Source organism: Anoplopoma fimbria, chromosome 13, assembly GCF_027596085.1.
Source record: "Anoplopoma fimbria isolate UVic2021 breed Golden Eagle Sablefish chromosome 13, Afim_UVic_2022, whole genome shotgun sequence".
In the NCBI taxonomy this organism is placed as follows: domain Eukaryota; kingdom Metazoa; phylum Chordata; class Actinopteri; order Perciformes; family Anoplopomatidae; genus Anoplopoma; species Anoplopoma fimbria.
The window spans coordinates 18,464,189-18,482,727 of NC_072461.1; the positions used below are offsets into that span (position 1 = coordinate 18,464,189).

Below are 18,539 nucleotides of genomic sequence, written 5' to 3' on the forward strand. Positions count from 1 at the left end.
TCTAAAAGGTTCAACCATCCTCACTTTGACATAGATGTTAATGTAATAATAAAAAAGTCAGATTTAAATTTCACATTTGAAACTGAGGTACACCCCCCCCCCCCAAAAAAAAAAAAAAAAAAACAGCACATGGCACATTGGAAACCAATGTGTAAAAAAACATATGCAACGCTCAAGCAAACATCGACGCAACCTGCAGAGAGGATCAGTCACAACAGTGTTAACTGTGCGTGACTGCCTCTGCGCACTACTCCTTCATTTTCCTTCACAAACAATCATAGCATATTGAAAATCACAGTTAAAACAACAATATGACAAAGTAAGAAAACAGCATGTTTTTTTTTTTTTTTACCTCTCCTGATAAAGGAGCCTTTTCACACTCATATATCCCCAAAAGTAACGTGTTGTTTCAGACTCGGCCTCTCTCCTGCTGAACTCAAAGTGTTTCAACCCTGAGGCAGTTTTTAAATGCAGGAACAGAATCAAATGACACATCCTGTAGAAAATGCCTGGTGAGGAATACAGTATGCGGCTGGTCTAATAGTCACTGACAAACATACTGAAATGTTCTTGACATCCTTCATGTGAAACTATGATACGTAACAATCAAGCTTTCCGACACATACGAATTGATGAAAGAAGCAATATCTTATTGGCCTCCCACCTCCCACACACAAACATTAGCTGAGCCCCCCCAAGAAACCAGTCATATTTACAATAATTTACAAAATTGTACAGCTGATGTAGGCCTATGACGTAACTGTGACTAATGACCTTTGTCGTCTGACCGTGATTAGTATAACAATTTTTTTGTTAAAAACCTACCAAGATATACACTTCGTGACACATTTTCAAGAAATAGTATTAATCACAAATGTTTTGTTAAAATTCAGTATGAACTAGTGACAAATATACAGTTTTTCAGTACAAATTACAGCTCCTGACCTTCAAACAGGCTTCACCTGGAGAATTGTTCTCCTCTTATCTCAGAGAGATCAGGTTCAGAGGTCAAATAAACCAATAAAACAGCCAAAACAGATAAAGTAACAACGCAGCCATCACAAAAAAAAAAACAGCATGGTGAAACATAACGACAGAGAAAAAAAACACACAAAAAAATACAGCATCTTATGTGTTGCTATTACATGTAGTGATACACTTTTTTGCTCCTTTCATGAACTTTCTCTTCTTTTTTTTTTCTCAGGAGGGGGGAGTTAAGTGAGGTGTCAGTAGGGTGGGCTGGGTTCAGGCTGACACCAGGGTGGAGGGGTGAAGGTTCAGCTGCCCCAGCCGGAGAGGGGGGACAGGACAGAGACAGGCCAGATCAGCTCCAAAGCAGCTTCAACTCCTTCCAGCTCTCAGTCTACAGCTCTGCACTAACACAAAACATGCCAGGGTTACTCACAGGTGATTCCAAATGAAACAGTCTTATATGTTGGTTTAAACAAGATGAGGACTTACAGTCTCAGTGATAGCCGTTGGTGAAGGCCGTGGCGATCAAAGGGCCCTGTGGGAGCAGACATACAGGTTTAAAGTTCACCAGTTGTTTTCAGACTTTAACTTCAACTTATTTCCTTCTTTCAGGATGAAGATGCGAATCAGGTGAAAAGTGAGCTGCTGCAGTATTTTATGAGAAAGAATAACTGCAAACTGAGTCATGATGGCATTGATCAACATCAGTATCAATGCCAGCAACTTCACTTGGGAAATAGAGTTATTCAAATTCTTGCAGAGTTAGATGAAAACATTTTAACCTTTGGACAGAGCTGTTTCCCCCATTTGCCAGCCTTTATGCTAAGTTAAGCTAACCAGCTGCTGGATGCAGTATTCACATAAATGGAAAGACACAAGGTTGGTATCAGTCTTCTCATCCAACTCTCGGCAAAAAAGGAGCAAGTGTATTTCCCAAAATATGTTCAAAAGCCATTTTAATATAATATTTGAGGGGAAGCAGAGACAACATGACATGATATACCAGAATAACAAAGCCTACTTTTGATTATGTATTCTTGTTTCCTTAAAGTTTACACATTTGGATATAAACTTACTTGTAATTTCACTGGATGCAACAGTCACATGACCTTAAGCTTTAGGTTATGATGAGACCGGGGACAGACCCCAGTCTAACACATAACTGAATATTCCTGAAATGATAAAGTAATCAATAGAGAGAATATCTTACCCCCAAACCGTGGCTGAATCCAGTGCTTGGGGCAGGGCTTGCAGCGCTGAGGTAACTGCTGACAGCTGACTCCTGACTGGCTGCCCCATAAAGGTCCGCCATCGGCCCCGGGCTGCTGGTACCTAAAAATCCCCCTGCGCGAGACTGGTTAGAGCCTAGAAGCAAAATAAAATCAACAATTCTCAGATATTCTTTACATGCAAAAGGGCATATTTAACCCATCTTTCGTTAAAGTGTCTATATCAATATTTTGATAGTTATATTTAGAAGTTCCCATCTGCTCTATGGCGCATTTCAGCGTCTTTCAGCTCATTGTTTTAATTTTAAGGACAGTGATTTACTTTTTTGGTTCACGAATTTCTTATATTTTTTGTATTTTCTCTTGTCTATTGACTTTTGCACTGAGACAAATTCCTTATATGCGCAAACCTTCTTGGAAATAAAACTGTTTCTGAAGCTGGTCCCTTTAATTTCACATGATAGCATTGCAATGATCAGAATAAAAAGTAAGGTAATTTCAATGTTCATACCTCTAACTACTGCTGCTGCTGCCGCTGCTGCTGCCATGGGTCCATATGCTGTCAGAGGAATGGCTGAAGAGACAAGAGGAGATAGTTTGGGTGTGCAAACACATGGAAATGAACTAGTAACAATTTAAAGTCTCTCTCCAGTGACCACAGGAACTTTCTGATAATTTCAACGAAGCTTTGTGAATACACAGACATAGAAGTAAAAACTGTCATTGAGAGCATCGTTGCTGATCAAATCAAACAAAGACAGAGGGGTTGAAGTCACTGAAGGGAGCCTTTAAATTGAAAAGTTCCTCATTACTGTCAGCAATCCTGCCTTCAGATAGAAACCGAGGAGGACCGACAAACACAAACATGCAAAACCAAAGAGTGTAGCAGACTGACAACATGCTGCTTGTAAAGTCCAGAGGAGGGACTGACTGACCTGTGAGCTCAGGGGGGTGGGGTGAAGTCAGAAGGGGAGTCCTCTCTAAGTGGAACTCTAAAACAGAAACATCAGAGTGCTGTTGAGACACACACCACCACCACCAGCAAGGAAAACATACACACACTCAGACAAACAGGCAGGGAAACCCCTCCGAGGTGACCACAGGAGGTATGGAGAGCACATATTGTAACAAACAAGGTTTGAGGGATGCAAACAGGAGTAAAAGGATGGAACAATGCTTTATAGTCAATATAGTGGTATTAAAAACAGTATTAAATAGCAAGAAATACAGCAAATGTTACAACAACTTCAATCCAAGAGTGAGCTTTGATTTCATAAATATGCAAAACACCTAATTGTGGGAGTAACTCCTAGATTAGCTTCATACACTCAAGTGAAATACAATGCCGTGCTAACACACGCGCACAAACACACAACTCCACTCCTTGATATTTACAAGCAGCCATTTACACTCACAGTGTTTGGAAACATGTTTGTATTTGTGACAGTGTGTCTACCGTCTGGTCAGCAACACATGAGACTGGTTAAAGTTTATTTATCAGACCAGAGGAGTGTTTACACCAAAACTATCTTTTCATTGAAACACGACCACCTGCTGCTCAGGCATTCAAGGCATATTTAGCTATGCTGCAACTTTTAGCTGGATGCTGTGATATTTGCTACACTGTCACTATTGTCACTATTAGCATTTAGCTCAAAGCACAGCTGTGTCTAAGTACAGCCACACAAAGCTGCTGGCATGACCGTAGACTCCTTTTAAATGTACAGTTGCCCAACACAGAACATTGGTAGTCCCTGGTAGCTTACAAGAATATTTTTTTTAACATCATAATTTGTGTCAATTTCTTTAGCAACCAACAGGAAGACTTTGCTGCAGGTCTTTAAGATTATTTAACTACAACGAGCACAACTTTCATTCCCTCCTATCCCTAAATGTAGTGAACGATCAAGTGTGAAAATGCTAAAAGGGACATTAATCATTCTAGTCTCTGTGCTTTCCTTGTATAACAGGGGACCACTGAGCCAAACTCTAAAGATATCACCATGCACCTATTATGGTAAACACCTGAACACTTGCACATGCCAGCTAAATACTAACTAATTATGGCTGTGTATCGATTTCTCAGTTGACAGAGTGTATCGGGAGCAGAAATGTGCTGTGATTACCAGGGAACTGGTAGGTGTATCCAGGAGTGATGCCAGCATAGCTCCGACTGGTGTAGGTGGCTGTCTGGAAGCCTGGATAACCTGTAGAAACAAAGTCCCTGTTAACATCTGGATCACTGCAGACACTTTTAAAACAAACGGCCACATGCAATAAATAAATAACAGGTGTATGGATGTGCTGCCCCCTAACAATAAAGCATGGTACAGTCTGTGACATGCAGGTGGGTGATATTCTACACCGGATTTCGTCAGAGACAGAACTGAGCAGCTTACTGTCTTCTGTTTCACTCTCAGCAGTGCACAATACACAAAGACTTTCTTTGTATACAACACACTGACACCTGGATAATTGATTCGTAACAACATTCAGATGGATAAGAATTTAAAAATCTATTATGAGCACCCCAAGATACCACAACTTGTATTTTCTTGTGTTCATGTGGTGGTATATCCCCTAATCTGCGCAGTCTAATCAAAGCACTGAGATAGCTGAGAGAGAGAAAGATGCAGTTCTCAGACTGAACAGCGGGTGGCAGCATCGGTAAGTTTAGCTTCAGATGCACAAACAGGTCCTGACTAGTGTGAGCACAGTTAAAACCTGTTAATGGGTTGGCACCACTGTAGAGGATAACGCTCAAGTCAACAAGGAGATCAGAACTACTAAAGGGCCATTCCACTATTTTTACACCTGAGATTCAGTTTACTCGTCATGAGGAGTACTAGTACGCTTGAGGTGAAATCTGTTGTAAAATGCGAAGGGAGTTTCCAAAATAAAATAAAGGCACTGTGAAAACACTGCATATAACTTAATATTCACGGTTGTGAACAGCTTATATGAAGCAGAAGGATTGTTTTTTCTATACAATTTCTACTTCTATAATCTGAGGTCTGAGTAATCAGGGCTGCATGGTGGAGAGTTGCAAGAGTTCAGTGGTCAGCTTTCTCCCCATGAGGTGCCATGTGACCTTTCAGACAGCTGCTCTCTTATTGCAGGAATACTTATTGTGATGTTCATGTATGCTGCCACATCCTTCCTGTCCTGATCAATACCACCTTACCTAGCATACCAATGCCCAGCATGAAGGCGTCCATTCCATAGGGCATCACACGAGAGCGCCCCCTGGCTGAGCCCGTGGGGGACATCACCTCCTTGGGCTGAGCTTTCTTACACTCCACCTGTTTCCAGACAAAACACGAATCCATTACTTCTAGTTTTCTACATAACATGCTGATACTAGAGTCTTTTCCACGAATCGAGCTGCTCACCATTTTGTTGTTGATCTCGTGGAAGTGGATCTCGCACACTTTCTCCACCACATCCTCGTTCTCAAATGTCACAAAGCCGAACCCTGGAGAGGACAAGGCAAGTTCATGAGTAAGAACATTTCACACAGTTTCGGGGGAGATAGACAGTAGGTTTTTTTTTTCCGGTGCAGCAGCACAGCTAATAGTCTCCAGTAATCAGTGCTGTAATAGCCGCTTAACACATTTGCCCCCCTTCCTCCCCCCTTTCAATGCTGCTACTCTGCACTCATCCTTTTTCTTCCCTCCCTTCCCTCCCTTCCTGGCCAGAAGGCCCGGGCAAAGCTGGTAGGCTGTCATAATCGATCAGTCCCAGGGTGGGGAGGAGGTGCTTAAGGAGGCTTTATCCTGATCCAGATTAACGGACTGGCTAATTAGACTAGCCCCGTTCGTCTCCTCCAGCTCAGCCCACAGGAAGGAGGCCCGTGGGGGGGGTGGAGGGTGATCAATAGATACCCTGGAAGGACCGGAGGAAGAGTAGCAAACCAACGAAGATGAGGAGAGATGTAGGGATTGAACGGACAGGGAGACGGGTCACTCTGTCTCACCTCTGTGTCTGTTGGTGGTCTTGTCGAACATGAGCATGGCATCGTCGACCTGGGGGAAGACAAACAACACAGTTTTTTAAGGTGGCGCTCTCTCTCTCTCTCTCTCTCTCTCTCTTGCCACGCAGCATATTGCCTGACCTCAGCCCTTCTCAAGTTCTGCAGGGAGGCTCAGCAACAGATGGACAGAAAGGAGGGGGAAGGAGGGACAGAGGGAGGGAGAGGACTGGAGACGAGCAACAGGTTACAGAAGGGAGGCAGAGGGGGCAAATATGAAGAAATACTGTACAACACGCCCTGGTGCTGTTTGTGACTAACAGACATAATGGGTGGCATGAAAAGTTGGAAGTCGTATTTGCTGCTAAACTGCCCCGGTCACAATCCTTCTCACAGAGAGCCCATAATCCGCCGCCAAAGTTTGGCATTCCCATGGCAACTGTACAAAAAGTCCATATAAAAGAGGTCGAGCCAACATCAAATATGCTTTATGAATAGTGGGAGAGTGCCAGTGAGACAAAGAGGGCCGCAAAGAGAGAAACGCTGACAAAAAAAATGGAGCCAGTCACAAGCAGGAAGGTGAATCCTGTGGGCAGGTGGATACTCGATGAGAGGGGAGAGCTGATAGCGAGAGGAATAGCGACAGGTGGAGATATGGTGAAAGAGAGCACAGAGAGTCCTGTAAGAGAGGGGAAGAAAAAAAAAAAGATTGGGTCAAAGTGGAAAGGGAGGAGAAAGAAGAGACAAAAGGAGAGGGAGAACAAAGAGGCCTGGAGGCTTTGTTTGTTGGCACAGTCAGCTATAATTCCTCCTCCTCTTCTCCCTTTGACCTCTCCCTCCGGACTGGCCTCTCTTTATAGAGCAAAGACACAGGTGTCTATTCTACAAACACACACACACACACACACACACACACACACACACACACAGAGTGAGTTTCTAATGTCAAAGTTGACCTACTCTTCTGCTGTTTCCCCCTTTTCTCTCTTGTAAAAAAGCTGACACGTTTATATCCCAGTCTGCACACACAGGTCCAAATAGACATTTGGTAAATGAATCTGTGCTCTCAGTCTATAATAAGTGTACTGAATATAGGCCACTGAATAATTTGTCATCGTCACATAGTCACACTGCGAGTGTGTGCGTGTGGACCCCTAAGGGCAGTTTGCCTACAGAAAGGTCAAAGGTGACTGATGAGTGTCAGTGTGAAAGAGGACCTGTTACTCTGATGCCTCTCAAGTCACCGCTTCCTTACAGACTGACATTTGATCAACGCGTGCACCATGTTCAGCGCTCTATCGCTGCGAGAACACTCTTTATTTTTGCCATTTAGCTGACACTTTTATCCATGAGGCCTGTCAGTAGAAACTCCTCAGATTGACACATATTTAAACGTAAAATTGTTCAGAGAGCGAGGGTTGATAAGTAAAAACACGCAGGAACATAGACAATCCCAACATGAACACACAATCGCTCTGGAGGACGCAATCAAAACATCAACACACGCCTGCAGGTCCAGTTTAACGCCGCACACTGAGTAAATTGCACGTCATAGCTTGATATTTTAAACAGTGCGTATTTTAATGGCGTCTGCCGGACAGTATTCCCTCTTATCCTTTTTTTTTTTTTCCTCCTCTCATCTTCCCTGTTATCCCCTGCCCATCCCTCTCCGCGCCCCTTTGTCCTCACCAGGACGGGACACAAAAGGTCCAGTGAGGCAGTCTAATCAGGAACTTCCATGGATGGCTGGATCCTACATTTCACCATCCATCCCCTCGATATCTCTCTCGGCAAAATTCATCTAGACGTTATGATTGAGGAGGGAGCACGGGGAACCTCGAGGCCAAACCTTTGGCACTGAAAATAAAGTGACACGCAGTCGGAATCACAGCGGTTAAAAAACGGGATCTTCGCATTTTTGACTTTGGAAAGTTTCAATGGCTCGAGGTGCAGATTGCACTTTGCTGAAAAAGTTTCTATGATTTTTTTTATTTTTTATTTTGTCAAATGTATTTTGCAAGAGCACAGCAAAACCTCAAATGTCACACATACTATTAATGGTCAGTTCCCCATTAGAAGACCAAGAAGACCCATTTAGAAGTGTAAACAGCCCAGAAACTTCCAGTATGCAGATAACTTCTAGACAAACTAACAAAATGTTTGTATAGCTTTGCACAGAGGCATAATGGCCCCCGTAAACCCCCCTAAAACCCCATCTTTGCCCCAGTTCCCTCTCTTACGCCTCCGCAAACCTCTCCAAATCAGGCCCTCCCTCTTGTCTGTGCCTTTGTCAGCCCATCATCTATTCTCTGCCTCATGTCTGTCAGAGTCCTCCGAATATCCAAGAACTTTGACAAAACTTTATAAAGAAATATTAAAAACCCAAACAAATGCATAAATGAAGGCGGAATGATAAGTTTGCAGGTTTTTGATTAGTCGAATACACAATTTATTGGTACCAAACTACTGAGTTGACCCCCACCAAACTCACACACACTCATGCTAACACCCCCAAACACCACCTCGTCCCTCCTCCTTCAGAACAAAACCCCCTTACCCACAGAATTACTTGGGGACAATGGGCAAGCCAGGTCACCACGGTAACGGGCCAGGAGGGGGTTGTGGGTAGGAGCAGCTGTTACATCAGATTAATTCAGATTCTGATAATCCCTCCTCCTTCCTTACCATCACCACACACTCACTACAAAACTTTTCTCCCCCCTTTCCTTCCCTCCGCTCCCTCTTCAAGTACCCCTAACTTCGCCTGCTGCTCTCGGAGCCTCTCTGCCTCGTTATTTTTCCCTTCCCTACCCTCTACAAGCGTTTTCTCTCCTTCCTTTCTCGCCCTCCTCCTCCTCCTCCTCCTCCTCCTCGCAGTAACCCCTTCGCTTCAAGGCGGTCGCTCGACTCCAAGTGAAGTTTTTCTCAGAGAATTTGTGGTGAATCAGACTTAGCTGAGCTGGTGGGATGTTGAACTACGTGTTCCTAAGCTGTTAAATTTGTTTCTGCACTAAAACCAACAAGACATTAAAACTGTAATCAGTAATCCTTATTTCCATCCTGATCAATGTTGCCGATGTTCTGTCAAACATTTCCACCACAGGGTGACATCCCACAAACTTTAACACTTAAAAATATCTCTCACCTTCCCAAACTGGTCAAAGTACTGTTTCACGTCCTCGATGGTTGTGTTCACTGACAGGCCTCCCACAAAGATCTTCTTGGTTCGAGTCACTAACTGTAAGAACAGGAAAGGCATAGATGAACACATTGATTTCTTCTGACTGTTTGTTATCATCTTGTATAATTTTAATACAATAATATATTTAGTAAGATGGCAGTTTAAATAGGCATGGCTTAAAATTACTTTTTGTCAGCAATACAATTGTAGGCCACTCTATTACTTTAATACTTTGAAATAAATAAATTGTATAACATAAAACAAGTGCTATCTTTACGTCTCCCTCCAAAATTTTTAAATACAATAGTCATTATCCTCTCGTTAAAAGCTCAGTCAGATGAGAAATAGCAGAAAAACATTTTTTGGACATTTTGTATTTTCTGAGCACTGAGTGTGAAAAAAGTAATAAAATGTATTGTTTGAGCAATTAAATGAAAAGTGTTTTTACAACATTGTTATTATTCATTTATCTGTGTAGTGTACACTATACAGCACTATCTAAGGAGGCTTGAAAATAATCATTAAACTTTTCTCTGACCAACCGTATATATGTTAAATATAACATAATTTAGCTTTATTAATCAGGTGTGTGGGGGTCATTACTAAACTCTGGTAACGGTTTAACACTTTCGCCAAACAGACTGTCAAAATCTGTCTCGCACATCTGTTTTTTGTCTGATGTTTCCTGTCTTACAGTACAAACAATCTTTGAATAAAAAGCTGTGTTTTTACTGTGATGGACACATTTAATTATTTTGGATCTTTTGCATAACTTTTAATTTCTTTTTATAACAAAATGAGCTTCTATTATTTAGTCAGACAAAGAGCAAGACAATCAGCATCTCATGGCACAGGTTTCATTCAGTGGCTATATATACGTGATATTATACGTTTACACTTCATGTAAATGTTACATATACAGCTAAATTTTCTTAAAATTTAGTGAGGACACACAGATTTGGTGTCTGATATCCATTAGAATTTGCTAACAATATACAATGTACAGTGTAATGTCATTTTTGGTTATTGGGCATACAAGAGACAGGAACCAGTTTTGTACAGGATTTAATTTAAGAATGTAAACCAAACTGTGATATTACAACATTATTACAAATTTTAAATTAAAATACTATTTTTTCCCTTTTTTTGGTCTATGATTAACTTTCATGCACTGCATCATGGGACTATACTGTCCATGAAAAAGGACACTCGTCAATTTCAGTGATTCATGTTGCTCTTTTATGTGCAGTTAATTTTATCATTTTATCCTTGTGAATATTTCAAAGAATGGTTCAAATCCAGTGCAACAACCTATGACTCAGACATTCCTGCAAATTTATTGTTTTTAATTTTGTGAATGTTACAAGGCTTCATGTAGGGCTTGGGGATATGGAGAAAATCTAATATCACAATATGTTTGACCAAATACCTCGATTTCGATACTGTGACGATATTGTACCGTTGGCTATTGGTGCTTTTACAAAATATTTACACAATTACATTTGTGATTGACACTCATCAGTAACAGGGTAATAATAGAACATCTAGAGCAGTCTAGTGAATCAAAAAATACATACATTTACTGTAGCTTTCAAAACAAGGAAAAGACAAATCTAATGCCATATTACGATATTCAAAATCTAAGACCCTAGTCTAATTCCACAATATTAATATTATATTGATATATTTCCCAGCCTTACAGTAGCTACACACACACCATTATTCCTGCATGCTGTTTGGCTCACTAAGGTATCATTTCTATACTATCACCATGTTGTTGTTGTTAATGAAAGAGAAAAACAAGATCAGGACACAGGGTACTTGAAACACAATACCGACGTTTAGGTGGGTTTAACAATAATGAGTGAGTTGTGAACGTTTTTGTTAAGACATGATCACGTAACAGTTCAGTGACGACAGTGCTGCTCGTGTTCATCAGATTACAAGGCATTAGCCCGGCTAAGAGACACACACACTCGCCTGCCGCAAACAATGCACGTGAATCAAACACAGGGAGACGCTTTGACTCACCTTGGGCTGAGCTCTGCGAGGGAATGCAACCTTTGGATCGATCTGCGGGAGAGAATACAGAAAAAGAGAGGACTGGTTACTGTTGTGCCATGATACAGATGACACAGCAACCTGTCGCCTTCCTTTGGTGTTCTCTGACATCACAGCATCATATTTACTTCTTTAACAACTCATCGATGAAGGTGCAATGCATCCATGTTATCATCCCATGTATTATTAACAATTCCTAAATCAAAGCACTGACGTCAAAGACACCTGTCTTTTTAAGGATCATCATTCTCGGGCCTCACTGTGCTGCAAAACAGAATGACACCATTTATAATTGTGAAGGAAAACCTGGATGAAGTTGACATCAAATGAACAGTATGTTCTTAAACAAACACACATTGGTGAGGTTTTATAATTATCACCTGCTGTAGACCAGAACACCAGGTTCTGACTATGTCTTTGTCTGAACGGACAGCTGTCAATTGTTGATGTGTGTGTGTGCAGGTGTGTCCTTTAACATCGATGTAGCAGTAGATGACATAAAGGTGAATAAATTTAAGATCAAGGAGACGATAATATATTTTAATAGTTTCGACTGAAGGGTTGGTTCTCAGAAATCACATAATAAAATCAGCTTTCCTCTAGCGGTATTTAGTTGGAGATGGTTTTGCTTTTATTTACCCAGGTTGAGAGATTGGCCATTACAAATTATATTTAAAAAATGTAACATCTTATTCCAGAAACAATGTTGCTGTTACTCTAGATGATCCACAAAACATGCTGTCAACATTTTTCATGGGAACTGCTAACTTTGTAGAAAGTAGTTAAAATGAAATCTGGTCACAGTGAGGTCTGTGATTTGTCCAAAGTAACTGCAACAGTGTTTATGGAAAAGAAAATCTAAAAGACAGATACCTAAAACCTGGGCCAGAAAACCAGAACTACCTTGGGTGTAAGTGAATGTTTTTTGTTTTTTTACAATTTAGGCTTGTGGAAACTATTTAAAATATCCTATCTTCATATAACTTAATGTACAAAATCTGTTTGTGATGTTTTACCTAAAATATGATCACACACATTTATATTACCATAAAAACAAAGCCTTCAGTTTTTGTGCATCTATGCGCAACGTGAATGTGCTATTATTCCAATATTTTTGTAGGCTTGCTTGTGTTTGTATTCCAGTATGTGAACGATGTAAAAAATGTACTTGATTGTATACGTATGTGTGTGTATGTGTGTGTGTGCAGCTGTGTGTCTGCAGCTGTGCTCAGGTGGAATGCCTGGGAATGTCCTGTGAACTCCCGCCTCTCTCGTCACTATCATGTGACATGTGATCGCCTGGAATCTCACAAGGGCACTACAATCACAAACACGCCTCACCTCGGACGAGGAGAGCCCGAAAGGGAGGACAAGCGTGTCCGAAAGAGAGTGAGCGAAACCGAGGAGGGGGAGGAAGACGGGGGGGACAGAGGAAAAAAAGGGAGCTGTCACTCAAATCACACTGACGGCAAGATCCACCCAATTTTGTTTGTTTGTGTTTGTTTGTTTTTTTGCCTCCCTCGGCTTAGGACGGAAGTGATGACAACAACAGGGATCATTCAGCCTCCCTGCACGCTTTTAGGTGATCCGGATCGTCCTCTGCCCTGCAGCTCCTTACACTTACACCCAGGAAAAAGCACCAGCTTAGCCTTTTTGATGTCAATCTCTACACTACAATTACAAAACACAAACAATAGAAATGTATACATAATACGGTTGAGCCCACTGAATGTCCCCAAGGTTAAGATTGGAGAGAGAACTACACCATGCCATGAGGATGCAATCATAGACAGGCTAAAAATTGGAATTGGAGACCTCTATATTAGTCTATACTGGTCTAAAAGAGCTAGAGAACAACTAGACTACTCCACACTGTACTGCTGTTACACTAACAGATGGTGAGACAGTACAGCGCTAAGATTAGTCCGCAACCATGAGAGGGTAGAGTTGAACTACAGTAGAGAGCTAGAGCCTCTATGGTAAACCACATGCGTTTACCAGAGTCAGGGTGACAGTGTTGTTTCTACTTGAATAAGAGTCGACATCGCCGTAAGATTTTATTCTTTTTCTCTTTTGTTCTAGAGAGCAGAGTGAGAAGACTATAGGCTAAGACTGGAGGATCAGATGCAGAGTCTACTGTTTAGTGTCTATGGTGGCTAGACTACTCTGATAGTCACCTCCGGTCACCAACCCTCCTGATGTCCAACACTCCTGTGCACATTCAAAAACAAACAGACACACACAAACAAACAAAATCAAACAAATTGCAGCACACAGCACATCCGTGGGGGAGGAAATGGCGGACGTTAAACACATGAAGTGGCTGAAATTGTTTTGTTTCGTGGAGGGAAAAAAAAAGATGATCATATCAAAGTCATGAGATGTATATAAAATCCCCCTTTCGCTCAACAAAAATGTGTTTTGCTTATTGTTACTTCGGCAGGATGTTTGAGTTTCACTGTGCAGAGTTTGAGACTGAAAGACTGTTTTCAAAGTCGTCTGATGAGGGGAGGATGTCTCTTTGTACTTACCTCTATTCAGACTTTAAAAGGTGAACATACAAGCATTATTTGTGACATCACATAATAGCCAGATAGCCAATCGCGGCACAGTATGAGAAGTGTGGAAACCTGAAACTTTAGTGCGCTGAGATTGGACTTTAGTTTTGCACAAGTAATCTTGTGTCCAGCAACTAAACCTTTGAAGCAAAGAATATTTGTATATTTTCCATTTTTCAATGAGGGAGAAGAAGTGGCTAAAATTTTTATGTTTTTTTTTTTAGGTAATTTAACTCTTTTTTTGTGGATACAAATTATTATTCCATAACATATATGTGTCATAAATCATTGCTAGAGGGGGTCTTTAACTTAAAAAAAAAAAAAAAAACCTTTCTTCTTCAGAGATCGTGAAGATGTCAGAGGCATAACCTCTCCACACTCAAAACAAGTTAACAGGGATAAAGCTGAAGGTAATTCCAAGAGAGCTTTATGAAATCAGGCCAATCCCCTTTGACCAACTACATCCCGGCTACGCAACAGTTTGCCGAGCGCGCCGCCTGTCACCGCCTGAGCTCGGAACACACTGAACGCAACATGCCGATTGGGCAGCGCTCAACATCTCTGAGGAACAACTCAAGCTTGTTGACTCCAATCCTATTAGTGAGGAGAGCCATACTAATCACAGATGGGGGTTATCCTGCCTTCCCCCCCGTCTTTTTTCCACTCAGGTCAGCATGGAAATGGTTAACGGGGGCCACACATATGCCTGATGCAACTCTGCAAAGAGCTCTGTGACTCTGTTGTAAACCTCTCCGCTGTGCACCTTGGAGCTGCCATTGAATGGAAAACTTTGTCCCACAAAAGGTGCAGTTTGAATCGGCCGTCACTAACTTTACAGATAGCAGGAAGCTGGGAGGGCACCCAGAGGGGCAACTAACAGAGCGGCAGTAACATAAATCACAGTAAAAAAAAAAAAAAAACGGCCTTCCCAAAACTGGTCAAAACCGGGCCGCATCTGTCCTTCAACACAATAAGTACCAATAAATTCCTCTGCAGCACTGTATTTGCTCTTCAGCTTCTGGGCTGTGCAAAGCTCTGTTAATTCCAGCGCCGGAGCGGTTCAGTCGGTCACAGCATGGCACATTCTTTCTGTTGCCACTGGAGAACTTTTCTCTCCCCTCTCTAACAGGATAACCTGTTAGCATGAGAGAGAGGTAGAGAGGGGGGCAGGGTGAGCGGTCTAAAAAGGCCTACTCTACTCACCATCCAACCCCTGTGGCTGATCACTGAGCCCTCTCCACGCCAAACACACACTCTCTGAGGCTGCCACAGCCCCCACCGAACGCCACCGACACACCCAACTGCCAGCCACAAGGGGCCATGCCCACGAGGCAACGCACAGTTAGCACATGCACAAGTTAAGAGGAGATATTAAAAATGAAAAGGAGGGAATTTTCAACACTTGATTCTTCCATAAATAAACATAATAAGAGGAGAGGCAACTTGAGGATAAATCTTCAGTATCATGACCTCTACTATCTGTGACTGTTTATGCCGTCTTGATTTCTGGTATCCAAGAAAGGACTGTAAATGATGTGCATTGTTATCTTCCTTTTTCTTTTCTTCTGTGACAGAACCATTCTTCAACTGTGGAGAGGGGGGGGGGGGGTCACTATGGAAACAAACCCCATGGCGAGTTAGTGGCGTCCAACCATGATGCCGCTACTTGTCAAAGCTGTTGTGCCTGCAAGTGACACTATAGCTGTAGGGCACTGGGGAAACCAAAGAAAAAAAATAAAAAAAATAATGAATTCTGTTTGATCAAAGAAATTCCACCCTTCCTAATTTTGGATTCATCATAACAAACATTTCTTATTTCCTTGTAACTTTATACAGCAAACAACCTGGGTTTTTTCCCCTATTTTTTCCTTATTTCCGTCTTTAGCACCTCCACTTATCCTCTAAAGATTCGAAAAAGGTGCATCGCTCAGAGTACAAAAGGGGAAAGAAGAAATAGCCTCCCCTCATTTCAATACAGTGACTAACCAGCAGCCATCCCCACTCCCACAGAGGAGAGAGGCGGGGGCAGTGGTCCCTATGGCGACCAACGGGCCACATTGTTCCCCGACCGACCCACATTCATTACTGACAAAAAGACACACACACAATCACACACACACTGCAACACAGGCGATTAATGCATTTTAAGTTACAATTCACATAGGTGAAAGGCCCGGCCGTTATCATCATCACCATAATCACAGTTTTATTTTTCCTGAGATCAACGGGAAGCTGTGAGGAGTTTGTTTGTTGCTTTTACACCTTGATGGTTTCAGGTTGCATTCGCTGGTTCCATTGAGAAACTTTTTTTTTTTTTTTGGGGGGGGGGCAATTCCACTCCCTTGGGAAAGAAAAAAAAAAAGCAGAAAGAAAGTTTTGGTTCTCTTCCTAGAGACCAAATTAAAGGTTGGCAGTGGGAGCAACCCTGTCCGGTTCCCCTTGTTTCTATGGAAATTGACACTGGGTGACATTTTCTTCCCTGTTTGGCTGAAGAGTGAAGAGAGAGCACATTCTCCCATGTGCCTCCTCTGTCGACTACTGACTCAATCATGTAAAGTGCTCACATCTGAGGTGTGGCATCAGACACAGAGTTGGTTTGAGAAAAACATAGGGCATAGGGGAACCTTAGTAAACATACAAAAAAATGTAGCAATGATACACCTCTCTAGCGGATTATTCAGGAAAAATCCGCTAATCAAACACTGAGCAGTGGGATTAGCCGGTGGTGGGAAGTAAATACAGAGAACTCACTGTTTTTGAGTCCAACTCGTGCCTGGTTTGGGCCAAAACTTTATCCACGCCGGCCTGATCAACAAAGGTGACGAATCCAAACCCTCTGCAGACATCAGGGAGGGGGAGAAGGTATTAATGACACAGAAACTGATGGTGACATGTAATGATACGTTATGAGCAGAGAGGAATCACAGAGGTCAGATAAACTTTCAGCTCCGGCGTAGGAGCCGGCCTCACAGTTCCCTCACCTCGAGCGCTTAGTAACCGGATCTCGCATCACCATACACTCCTTCACCTCGCCGTACTTGCAGAAGTACTCCTTCAAGCCCTCTGGGAAACCAAACAAGGTGGGGAGAACACACGTTAATTCATGAATCAAGAGGTTAACAAGAAATTACAACTTTTTAATAAACAAGGAGTTTGGCTACGGAGACTCAAACTTTTTCTCTCTGCTGAGATTTCCCTCCCACCAAAGTTTATACATTAATTATAGATTAAATAAGTCAAATATAAAATGATGATTTTTAAATCAGTACACAGAAAACTTTACTACAAGTAAACAATAATTCCAACTAAAATTTCTCATCGTATTACAAACTGAATAATCAGATTACCCCCCCTTTTTTTTAATGAGCTTTTAAGAAGAAGAATCACTCATTCAGTTCTGAATGGGTGCATTCATTCTGGAGCAGGGTTCACACTCAAAAACTCAAAGAAGGGAAAACAAATAAACAAATCCAATGTAAGCAAACAGTAATATTAAGAAACACAGCTCTTAAAAAATAAGTTTCCATTAGTTCCATCTGATCCATGCCAGGAGTTTAAAAGACGTAGTGTCATTTTAGTGAGAGCAAGTGGTGGAAACAGATTTACCTTGTGTTGTTTGCCAGCTGAGTCCACCTATGAACATTTTGCTGTGGAAAAAAAAAAAAGGAGAAAACATTTTATATTTGCATATTCATAAAAAGAAAAGTCACTTTGATTAATATATTGATTATACAGTAAGACAAGTTTGGTATTGAGGTTTTCTTTAAGTGTAATCCTGGAGGTAAATAGATCATTTGAAGGTGTATAGCTCCTGGTTTTAGAGAGAGGCTCTCCCTGTGAGTGGGGGTGTGTGAGGCTGGCTGCAGACCGGAGTCCCCTCGCAGAATGCCCGCTCTGTTTCTCAGCAGATGTCGGTAAGAGAGTTTCTTTAAAGTTAGTTTCTTGGTTTGTTTTTTTTCATTACCAGGGGTCGTGAGGGGAGTCCGTGGTGGACAGGCTGGTCTGGCTCCCTTCCGTCTCCATTCCGGGTCCTCGATGTGTGTGTGTGTGTGTGTGTGTGTGTGTGTGTTGTTGTTGGTGGTGAGAGCTGCGTGTGTCCGAGCCGAGCCGTGCGGGAGAACAGATTGAGTGAGAGGGAGCTGGGCGGGTTTGGCCCGGGGTGACAGAGAGGGGAGCGGGCCAGATGCAGGCTGGGACAGACTCCACCTCCTCCTCCGGTCGGTCAATCCCCGCTGCTGTCTGCCTCTCATCCCACCACTGAGGTACGCGGCCCCGGCGTCAAGCCCACAGCGTCCAACCACGCCGCTTCCGCTGCACCCTTACAAAGTAATGTGTGGTAGTCCTACTAAAAAATGTACTTGATAACTCATTTTGGAAAAGTAACAGACAATATGGTAACAACTAAATTGCAAGTGCATGAATATCCTTCATGCACACTTTGTTTTTGCTATTTTACTCTTTCTTGCTTTAATATTTCAAAGAACTTTGGAAGTTTGCACACAAGTTAAACGTCACTGTTAAGCACTGTTTAGCTGAAAGTAGGTTACTGTTATGAAACAATATATGAT

General features: G+C 42.1%; 1 protein-coding gene across 2 annotated transcripts; it reads right to left on the reverse strand.

The window, feature by feature from the left end:
* Positions 1-114: 114 nt before the first annotated feature.
* On the reverse strand, positions 115-18,072 carry msi1b (musashi RNA binding protein 1b). 2 transcript variants are annotated; one of them, XM_054610591.1, is made up of 15 exons: positions 17,936-18,072; positions 17,578-17,618; positions 16,953-17,034; positions 16,723-16,807; positions 11,384-11,425; positions 9,317-9,409; positions 6,178-6,226; positions 5,594-5,676; positions 5,386-5,503; positions 4,328-4,408; positions 3,137-3,193; positions 2,713-2,775; positions 2,183-2,337; positions 1,462-1,507; positions 115-1,371 (listed from the first exon to the last, which is right to left on the reverse strand). In XM_054610591.1, exons 1-14 carry the CDS (start codon positions 17,992-17,994, stop codon positions 1,466-1,468), a joined length of 1,050 nt encoding a protein of 349 aa, XP_054466566.1. In that variant the 5' UTR covers positions 17,995-18,072; the 3' UTR covers positions 115-1,371; positions 1,462-1,465. The 2 variants fall into 2 exon arrangements, with proteins under 2 accessions (XP_054466566.1, XP_054466565.1); XM_054610590.1 differs by having other exon boundaries at positions 115-1,376.
* Between the last annotated feature and the right edge of the window lie 467 nt (positions 18,073-18,539).

Coding starts and splice junctions, on each gene's coding strand:
- msi1b (XM_054610591.1), bottom strand. CDS start 17,994: ATGGAGACGGAAGGGAGCCAGACCAGCCTGTCCACCACGGACTCCCCT. Junction 11,426..16,722: donor ACGAGTTGGACTCAAAAACA/GTGAGTTCTCTG, acceptor TCTCTCCCGCAG/ATCGATCCAAAGGTTGCATT. Junction 2,338..2,712: donor AGCAGCAGCAGTAGTTAGAG/GTATGAACATTG, acceptor TTTTGCTTCTAG/GCTCTAACCAGTCTCGCGCA.